Source organism: Haliotis cracherodii, unplaced genomic scaffold (assembly GCF_022045235.1).
Source record: "Haliotis cracherodii isolate W230 unplaced genomic scaffold, xgHalCrac1.p SCAF_13, whole genome shotgun sequence".
NCBI lineage: Eukaryota > Metazoa > Mollusca > Gastropoda > Lepetellida > Haliotidae > Haliotis > Haliotis cracherodii.
The window spans coordinates 20,781,089-20,792,184 of record NW_027266268.1 but is presented as its reverse complement, the minus strand read 5'-3'; the positions used below and the strand labels follow the sequence as shown (position 1 = coordinate 20,792,184).

General features: G+C 39.6%; 1 protein-coding gene across 1 annotated transcript; it reads right to left on the bottom strand.

The window, feature by feature from the left end:
- Positions 1-9,050: 9,050 nt before the first annotated feature.
- LOC139458514 (uncharacterized protein F54H12.2-like) lies at positions 9,051-9,770 on the bottom strand. Its single transcript, XM_071239950.1, has one exon. The coding sequence runs from the start codon at positions 9,768-9,770 to the stop codon at positions 9,051-9,053; it is 720 nt and encodes a 239-aa protein (XP_071096051.1).
- Positions 9,771-11,096: the final 1,326 nt, after the last annotated feature.

Sequence of the window (11,096 nt, the reverse complement as noted above, 5' to 3'; positions counted from 1 at the left end):
TGGATGTGATTGTCAGGCATTTTCGAGTAAAGTGTCTTCTCCCGAAATGAACCACTAACACGTTATATTTATACTCACTCTGCAAGTAAGGTGATTCAGCATGTTGTCACTTTCTCACCGGAAAAACTACTTCATTATGTTGCCTTGTTCTTTTCAAATGGTATCAACTGTTACACCTCGCATACAAATGGTGTATACATATACTTCTGACTCACTATACTTTGCTTGTGAGTGATGGTATACGATTTTTAATTAGTACGTTTTCTAGATACTCCCCTGTTTGACCAGACAGCAGCCCTATTGACTTAACAAGAACGAATCCACAAAGCCACCACTTGTTACTCTCTCATTTTTAATCAATATCGAGTTTTTAGTAACACACTCTCTACACGGCTCTTTCATTAAGTGTATCCCTTTTATGTAGTCTTTCATAATGGAACACCTGTGCTTTTAAAGTGTCACGTTTTCAGTACCATCCCATGGTAAACATTTTTTCAAAAATATTGTATAGCTTGTGTACTCGGTCAAGGTGATTCAGCAGTTCTTAGTACTACCCTATTATACACCCGCTTGATACATCTGTCTTGAAGCAATCTGAAACTGTTTTGAATAGCAGCCAAACCACTCACGTTCATTGTGTGCAGCTGTTTGCACTTAGTTTGAACTTATATTTCTATAGAGCTCCAAAATGTATAGTTTTGGAATAAGAAGTCCGTCCACTTTATATTTTTCACCATTTCCGACTGAGGAATTGCCAAGGCAACATCAACCAAAAGTGTACACGAACCGTTAACCATTAACGTGCATCCTTAGGATAGGAATCTTCAGCAAAAGAGCAAGTACTCCACTTTTACTGCATACTTACACTTATACATTTGTTAGATTATTTAAAACTTATACACTTGACGGATTATTTAAAACTTAATATCACGACATAATATCTAAAACTGTTAGTAACCATTTTAGTGTAATGCTTAGTTGATGTTCGTTAGTTTGTTTTCACGTAACTACCAACACATACACACTTAGTTGGTGAATACCTATTATGACTATGTACACCACGAGTAGAGACTCCTACTGTGAAAATTGTCACACTTGTTTTGGTTATAAAAGAAATTTAACAAGGCATCAGCAAATATGTGGGAAAGTTGGGGGGCAATTTTCATGTCAGTATTGTCGAAAATATTTTTCCAGAAAAGATAGTTTAAAACGTCATGTGAAAAGCTGTCAAAAAGTAGACAATCCTTTGGTTTGCCAATGTTCACTGTGCTTTCAACACTTTACCCATGAACTTGCTTTTCAATCACACTTACCACATTGCCTAAACATGACTTCACAATATGATTTTTCTTGTCAGATTTGTCATGGAGTTTTCCCAAATTCAAAAGCATTGCAGTTGCATGAGACTAGAACAGGACATGATATTGGGAGCTGCAGCAAAGGCAAGCTAAGTAGGAAAAACATGGCTGCAGTATCCATACCTCCTTCTACCCCCATCACCACCTCCCATTCCTTCCCCCTACCCCCCACCACCGCCCTTCCCCATCCCTGATGTTTCTCCTTCTTATCCTGAACCTTACTTCATAAACGTGATTTCACAAAATGATGTATCCTGTCAGACTTGTCAGACAATGTTTCCAACTTCAAAAGCATTTCGACTGCATAAGAATAGAACAGGACATGATATGTGGTGTGGTAGCAAAGGCAAGTTAAGTAGGAAAAAAACGGCTACAGTATCTGTACAACCATCCAACCCTTCATTGCCTCCCATTCCCTCCCCACCAGGTACTCCTTCCAATCCTGAACCTGTTGGTGACACTTCTGATCATGCTCGCCCATGTACCAGCGAATCTTTAGGAGGAGATGTGAGAGAGTATGAGTTTAAAGGGCAGGGTGCTACAGATGCTTTACATTTTATGGTGAATCAACAAGCTGTCATTATTGATGTGATCAAGACAGAACTCAGAGAGAAACAGTCAGTGAAATGGGGATTGTGCCTTCACATCAGAATGGTTAAACCTACTGAAGATGAAACAGCTAATATTCATGAGGCCTACTTTCGAAGCACAATGGTCATAGCTACACAAGGAACCAATTTGGCTGATCAATACCTTGAAGCCATGCACAAGATATTGCGTTCACTAGATCATTATCAGGGTGAACATTCTAATTTAAACGTGGTAGACATTGCAATGATGAAAGTGATCATCGTTAAAGGGCAAGTTCACACGGAAATGAACCTTTTTTTCTTGTACTTTTTCCACATTAAAAGTGTTAACATAGAAGTGTCATAGACAAAAATATAAAAACATCATATTTAATTAACATATTTTTTGCACTAAAACGATTTATATTTTTCACATTTACCAAGTGTTCTATTTCCATAACAAAAACAACATGGCTTATGTCCCTTGCAATATGACGTCATTGGTGCCAATTGATAAACATTATGACGTCATCATGCTTTGTTAGAGCCGCTTCACGTGGTGTAGGTACAGTTTTGTGATTCTAGCATCTCAGATGCCAGCCAGAATTGTGTTATGCTGAGTCACCACTGCGCCGGAGTGTGTCGTAGACCATGTTGTTTTACCGCAAACTGGTCCTTGATATCTTTTGCGTTGAGAATAGACAGGGACCCAGTTGAATTGGCACCAATTACGTCATAATCTAAGGGGGATAACTCAGGCCTCTTTCGCTCGTAAAACGAAGGCCTCATAACGGCATATCACTTTCACACTATTGTGAGCTTCCTACTTTCACTGAGAAAAAAAATGAGTGAATATTTTCAAACACAGATACTAACTAATTCTAAAATTGCGTTTTGTTTAGAAAAAGAAAGAAAGTGATTTTTGCGTGTACACTTCCCCTTTAAATTTAAGCCTTTTAAAGGTGGTACATACATCCCTCTTCCCAAAGAAATTGCATAAAAAACTAAAAGCGTTGTGAATGTAGAAAACAAAGATGAGAATTGTTTTGTCTATAGCATTTTAGCCAAACTGTTTCCCGCTCCGCATCATCCAACACAAGTGAAGCATTATCAACCTTTTGTGAACAGATTGAATTTGGATGGGTTTACTTTTCCGATGACACTCAAACAAATCCCACGGTGTGAACAAGTCAATCAGTTGAGTATCAGTGTGTATGGCTTCGAGGATAAAACTCTCTATCCACTTTACATAAGCAACGTATCCAACATAGAACCAGACAGACAAATTGATTTGTTGATGCTTTCACAAGAGAACGAGCCCGAAGATTTTGAAGGATTCTTAGGCTTAGAGGGTCATGAACTTATGGATGTAGAAACGAAAGCAGACACCCATTTTTGTTTGATCACTAAGTTGAATTTTTTTGTCAAAAACCCTGAGAAAAAACGTAGTAACCAGTATCATATTTGTAGAAAATCTTTGTGGACATACAGCTCACAAGAAAGGTTGAATAAGCACAAGGGGTATTGTTTTGTTAAGGCCCAACGTGTCAATATGCCTCAACCCGAGAAAGCAGTCTATCAGTTTGGTTTACGATCAGAAGCTAAAACAGAAAGGGCTAAATTTCTTATTGTGGCCGATTTTGAAAGTTTGCAGTTGCCAGTCGGAAATCATCCTTCACGTTTGAACAGACATGTTCCTTGTGCCTATGCTTACAAAGCTGTTTGTACGGAGGAGCGGTATTCGAAATCTGTTCAAACCTATGTAGGTTCAGATGCAGCAGAACACTTTATTCAAGACATTTTAAGAGAATATGATGAAATTAAGGAGATCTTTGCCATTGTTGTTCCCATGCATTTATCTCATCAGGATAGGGCAACCATAGCAAACACAACTCAGTGTGGATTATGTGGAAAAGAGTTAGGGAAAGACAGGGTGTTAGATCATGACCATCTCAGCAGTGCTTTTAGACAAGTATTACACAACAAGTGTAACCTAAATTTCCAGTTGCAAAAGAAAGTGTATCTGATGTTGCACAATTCAGAGCGTTACGATACGCATCTTATTCTTGAAGCAGCGCGGGAATTTGGAGAGAGAAGTATTCAGATCATACCCCAAAGCTCTTTAGATGCTCTGACTAAGAATCAGATGAATAAAGGATAAGACACATTTGTTTTCTTGAAAGAGCAGTTCCCAAAGCATGTTGGTATAATGACCTGACAGCTTCCTTTTCCTTATGAGTACATGGATTCATGGGAAAAATTAAATGACACACAGTTGCCTCCTAAAGAATCCTTCTACAGTTCCTTGAGTGATGAAGGCATTACTGATGAAGACTATGCCTTTGCCCATGAATTGTGGCATACATTCGCATGCAACACGATGTCTGACTTTACCCGGGTTGTATGTGGTTGTAGACACACTGTTGTTGGCTGATATTGTCGAAACATTCAGAACTGGATGTTTAGTAGATTATGGACTTGACATCTGTCACTACTATTCCATGCCTGGGTTTTGTATTGATGCAGCACTGAAAGTCACTGGGGTCAAGCTTGATCTCTTCACTGATGTAGATAGGTACAATTTTGTGGAAAATTCCATTCGGGGTGGCTTGTCCGTCATCTGTAAGAAATTTGCCGAAAGCAACAATGAATACATGCCTAATTATAACCCAGAAAAAGAAGCCTCAGTGCTTCTGTACATGGACTTTAACAGTCTTTATTCTGGGGTTGTGCTGGAACCCCTACCCATTGGCAACTATCAGTTCATGTCAGCACAAGATTATGAAACTATTGATTGGGTTACAATAGATACCCAAGGGAATACGGGTTACATTTTGGAAGTGGACTTGCACTATCCTAAACATTTACACAAACCTCATGCTGCTTTCCCCATGGCTCCTACCCATGACAACATTCCCTTGAGGACTTTTCACCTTATCACAAAGAGTTACTCAGCCAGTTCTATCCCCCCCCCCCCCCCCCCCCCCCCAGTGTCAAAAAACCTCAGGCAAGAAATTGTTTGCTACTTTAAAAAGATCGCTTGAGCTATGTGGTTCATTTCAAAACTTTGCAACTGTATTTGAGACATGGGCTAGTCCTCCAACACATTCATAGGGTGTTAAAGTTCAACCAAGGTCCCTGGTTGAAACCCTATTTCAGTTAAATTTGGAAAGACGCAAACACGCTACTGACGCCTGTGACAAGGACCGATATAAACTTATGAATAATTGTGTGTTTGGCAGGTTCTGTATGAATAAACACAAGCGGAAATCTGTGCACTTAGTGACCCAAAGGCAGCAATTACGCAGTTATGTAGCGAAAACCAATTTCAAGCAGGTGAAAGTGTTTTCAGAAGATGTTGTGTCCGTGGAAATGGAGCAAGTGTCTGTCCTTTTAGATCAACCTATCGCTGTTGGTTTCAGTATTTTGGATTTAGCCAAATTTCAAATCCTTTCTTTCTATTATGACGTCATGCAATGGCAATATGGACCAGAACGATTGGATTTGCTCATGACAGACACAGACAGTCTCTTTTTGCACATTCATGCCCCTCCATACAAGTCTTTGCTTGATCCCTACATATTTATGAAGCAAAATTTGCATTTGTTTGATACTTCCTCCTTTTTTTTTTTGCTGAATGTTATCCATTTTAATTTAACAATAATAATTCTAATAACAATAGTAATAATTGTTGTTATCATCACACTTAAAGTGTTTCACTCATTTAATTATCTTTATGATTACAGCAACATGAGTACCACCGGATTCACTTACCAGTTAAGACGAAATCGCAGCAATGACATAGTGTATTATGAAGGCAGAAGCTTCCGAAGAATCCATGAGGATGCCATGCAGGCAGGTTTACAGCATGCAAGAAGAATGTTCCAACAAGTCGACAATCGTCAAACATCCAACTATTCAGTAACTGTGCGTGAAATTCACATCAACAGGAGACAAATAACCAATCGCTTACAGCTGCGTCGAAACAGACGACTTTTCGTAGGCGTCTTGGAGTCTCACTATCTCAATGAACTCCAGAGACTTGTTCGGAAGTTATGTTGTGATAATTGTTATGGATGTGAAGTTAATCATCCATCGCATGTACACCACCAGTGTCTCATGATGAACAGTGACGAGTGTATTACTCAATACTTTGATCGTGCAGTGAATGAGCTGCCCCTTCATACCATCATGGTAAAAGCCAAGCAACAGAGGGTAAGTCTTGGGCTAGAGTTTAAGGACCAGCACACTGTGCATTACAATGACTCTGATTATATGCATAGGCATTTCTTCTGTGATGACAGAAAAGAAAGACTTGAGATGCAGCTCAGAGTCCTCATGAACATGGAAGATAATAATAATTAAAGTCGCATGTGTTAGCATTATTTTATTGCTTTACAATCAGAAAGTTACATAGAATACATGTCATGAATTCAATGTGCATGTACAGTTAGAAAGACTCTAGTTTTCTTAATTTTGCAGTAGTGTTAGCACCGGGCACACCATGTTGTGCTTGTCGTTTTAGATATAAAGATGATTTTGCCTTCTTTCTTTTGTCGTCCTTTTTCTTTGCATCTGGCTTATACAAAAGCCGCTTTGGTACATGGAGCATTTTTAAAAGTTTGAGAAAGTCACGGTAGCCTGTAGGATGCATCACAGTAAAACGAATGAGGTCAATAACGTTAGTTCCGATCCACACATTCTCATTATCTAACACAATTTCTAACTGATCATTCAGTCTGAAATGAGCCTTTCTGATCTGATCCCTGATAAAGTACCATAGTTTGGTGAGTTTGCCAATCGTTTTAGTTAATGACACATCCTTAAGAAGTAGATCCAGAATCAAGTTCGTATTCGCTTTAATCTGTGCTTCATCATGGGTGATTTCTTCAGGGGTCTCATTCAGTCTCAGAGGACTTATCTCCAGATCCGGAGTCACTGTCATTATCTGTTGTTGTTGTTCCTGAGTCGCTGTCTTCTCCTTTTCCTGGTTGTCTATCAGGCGTTGGTATGTGTTCCTGTTCAGGAGAACCATAGGTCTGCTCATGATGTAGGTAATCTAACAGTGCAGCAATGCAAATAGGCAAGATCGAATGATGTCTTATCAACACCTCCTTTTTAATCCGATTGGGAAAACCTTCTTTGGCAGCCAATGTTCTAATGTGAAACCTATGACGGTGCAAGCAAGTTTTATCCATCAGTGAGAGCGGAATATTCCCTTTCAAAATGTTTAACATCATGCTATTAATAGCATGCATTTGTTCACATGACACATATTGAAGTAAAGCTTTTCTATGCTTCACATTAGCCTGCAGTAGTGTTTGAAGAAAAGACATGTTTTTTCCAGTAAATCACCCATATTGATGTGAAGAGATCACGATGTGGAATGATCCAACTAGGTTATTGTGACTTTTAAATATGTATGCTTAGACCCTAATGTTCCTCATACACCATAGCCGATGTCTCTCATTCGGTATTAGAAGCTATCATGTTTATGTAACTACACTGAGGTGATAACCTGAAATGTTCAGTTAGTGGTTCATCTTCTGGCATCCATTTATGTACACGCAATCGACACATGAAACAGTAGACCTGATCTGATTGACCCGTGTAAATGTATCCTGCTTGTGCCATAGTCTTCAGAGACTGTTTCATTTGCACGGGCCAACTGGCGAAGGACTTTAATCTCTCACAAAAGCTATGCCCATACACTTCAGCATTGGTTGAAATCACTGAACAATCGTTAGCAATATCTTCAAATCGTCCATGATGACCTCAGTAAGCAACAGATCTGTTCATTGGTAAGACAGGCAACTGGTGGGTATAACTTTCAGCAGTAGCTTTTATTTGGGCTGGTACACAATACATACTTCATCTGGAAAGACACCACTGCGCAGACGCCCATACTGAGGATCGGAATAGGGTGATACGTCAATCATTAAACATTGAAATTTCTTTCCCTCCACTGCGTCACAAAATGATTCAGTAAAATATTTGGCTTGTCCTGGAAATATTTGAGATGCCAAGATTTTATATTCATGTGCAGAACGTGGGTCAGATAGCAAAATGAAGTAGTGTGTAATCAAGGAAATAGTTCGGTTACAATCCCCCTTAGGATAAGCAGACTGTTGAATATTTATAACACTGATTCCCCAATTATGAGACAATGTAGTGTAGAGATTTAACATCAGTGGACTTTTACATATATCCATCATCATGTCATCCATGACCAACACCATGTTCTTTTCAGATTGCTCAGACCACATTTTCAAATCATTCTCAGTTGGAAGGGAACCCATAAAAAGAATGTTGGAAATGTTTTGCCGCATGTCACTGTAGATGTCTTGCCATACGGCATAACAGTACACAATAAGGTTGGGAGGTTTGTCAAACATCAGATTAGCTTGCTCTAACAACCTTTTCACCCAAACTGTTTTCCCTGAGGAAGATCCACCAATCACAGATATGGTGGTAGGTGTTTGTATTGGTAAGAGACACTTACGTTCCATGATCTCACTCTGAGCACAATAATTCAACTGTGACAATACAGCTGAGTTACTTATATTTATAGAACAAACTCGAATGACTACACTAATTTTTTTATTTCATTTTTTTTAATGGGTTTCACAAGTACAGTAGTATGTTACATGACACAGGTATGACAAGATAACAAACAATATCTAAAATAATTACAGATAAACTTTGACACATGCTCATCATTGTTAAAACGGACTTGCACATCAAATATCAGCACAAGGGTTTGAAGGGTAAGTTTTTGCATTTATACAACAAATAATACAAAGGTTGGATGATGAGGACTGTAACTGTCTTCTGTTGTGCTGGTATTGATTGACATAGGTTTTTAAGTTCAAGTCAAAAACGGAATTCACTGGCTCACCCAGACTGTCAAACAGTTCCCCTGTATTTCCTTTGAAGTACATAGCCACCCAGTGACGACCCGGTCTTCCAGATGGTTCAGTATTGACAATGAGACCCACTCCACGTGCAAGCATGACTCTAGTTAGCACAGGTAAAGTATCTTTGGCAAACACACCTAAGACATGGTACTTTAAGATGGAGTCGCTTTGAATAGCACATGCAAGGTCAGAGACTTTCATGTTTTTTACTTCACAAACACGTTCCTGGTCTTGTCAATTTCGATGAGGGAATTTCTTTCACTCAGAACAACACAACTGAGTGTTTCGGTGAGGGCGGATTTGAACTCGATTTCTAGTCGGGTGCTCCCGGATTTCAACAGATTCAGATAGTCGGATTCACTGCATACTTTATCAATGTCGAAGACGAACAGGGCACTCCCGAGCAAAAATTCGCTCCAAGTGATTCCATTTCCTGTATTTTCTTTCCACAGACACATCCCATCGAACATCTGCACATAGGACTCAACATCATCTGCCTGCATGGGACGTCCAGGGACACTGGCACCATTGATGTACAGGCTGATGTTTTTCACCATACTAGATTGGAAGTTGTAGGGGTTACCAGTGTAAGATCCATTCAAGCTGTTGCTGACTACAAAGCCTACGATGTAACGATTAGCAATAGGATTCGACAGATTATCAATGGTATGTGTCAGTTGAGTGGTGGGGATGCTTGTCACCTTGACCTCACTTTTGGTGTAAGGATACAAAGCATTGCTGTCTTGAAACAAGGTGTTGTGTGCCAAAATAAGAGCTGGATTGACTTTCAGTTTACACACCTTCAGGTAGGTATCCAGAATTTCCACCTTGTAATCATGACCGGTTTTGCCATCTGCATGTTTCACCTTGAGCTTCACATGTAGGCGGGTACGGTTCAAGTCAATGTAATCACTTCCAGCATTCATTACTTGAAATTCCAACGGTGAAGAATCATTGATTTGGCTGAGTGGTCGCACTTCATCAAATAATGTTGACGGATGCTGGTCTGGTATGGTGTTAAAATAAACAGATTGAGAGAGGGCGGTATCAGTTCCTCAAAGTCTTTATCATTCAATAGTGACATGATTAACTGAAAACGTCGTTTTCTCGAACAGGGGTACACTGGAGAACCTTAGCGGTCTTGGATGGAATGTTATCTGTCTGACGGATCTTCTTTGAAGTGGTGATTCGATCACCTGCAGCTCGTTTTAAAGATTTCCGTCGCTTTTCTTTGGCACTGATGTCACTCCCAGTTTGATCTTGGGTTCTTTGGTCTTCACTTGAAGTCGTGTCTGGATCACTTTCACCTGTGGTTTACCATTCACTAAGGCAGATGTTCCTTTCATGTGTTTCTTGAAATAGTGGGTCCATTTGACATAATCGGGAACATACAAAGGTGTGGACTCCATGGTTAATCAACGAAGGGATACCGTCTCAAGTGCAGTGTCACATGTGTCACTTCTTTAGAAATGAGGGTGACATGCCGTTACTGGCCTTTATACGCACCTCTATGTGTGGAGATTCTTTGACTTTAATCGGAATATTGTATTCATGGGCAAAGCTATAGTAAGGACCTTGTCTGAGATCAAGCTGTCTCAATAAAGGCAACTGCTGTTCACCTGCCAAAGAACTATCACACAGATTGCATAACACGTCCACATATGGATCATTCATGTGGGTGATGTCAAGTTTACAAGAATTAATCTCCGTTAAAGACACAACCCAGAATCCATCAAAATTCAACCTTTGATTTAGTTTGACACGAAAATGATCAGACGTATTCTCGTTAAAATAAGATTGTTTGGAGTCTGAGCTTTTGAGAAATATGTACCTTTCCATCAGATATCTTTCAGTTCACTTTCCTCCACATAAGAATCGAAGGAACTCGGCCAGCCCAACCACCTCACTAACAGGTAGGTCTTCCCTTTCACACGTTTTCTCTTTAAAATCTTCTCTACCTGCCACAAGACATTTTCCTTTTTCTCCACCTTTTGTAGCTCTTTGGCATAAAACATACCTTCTATCAGTTTATCGTGAAAGTCTTTGATCTTATACTGTGCTATCTCTTGTCTCTTTTATCGCCTAGCCACCTTAAACAGCTCCCGAGTCCACTTCAGATCAAGTTCCTTACTGAAAGGTCTCCGGAGGTATGGAATGCGAACAAGATCCCCTACTTTAAATACAAATGACTTTGACCTGTTGTGTTTGGAGCTTTTTTTAAGTAACAACGGCTTCACATACAAATGTTTCCA

What these genes read in the sequence shown, in the direction of transcription:
- LOC139458514 (XM_071239950.1), bottom strand. Translation starts at nt 9,770, where the DNA reads ATGAATGCTGGAAGTGATTACATTGACTTGAACCGTACCCGCCTACAT.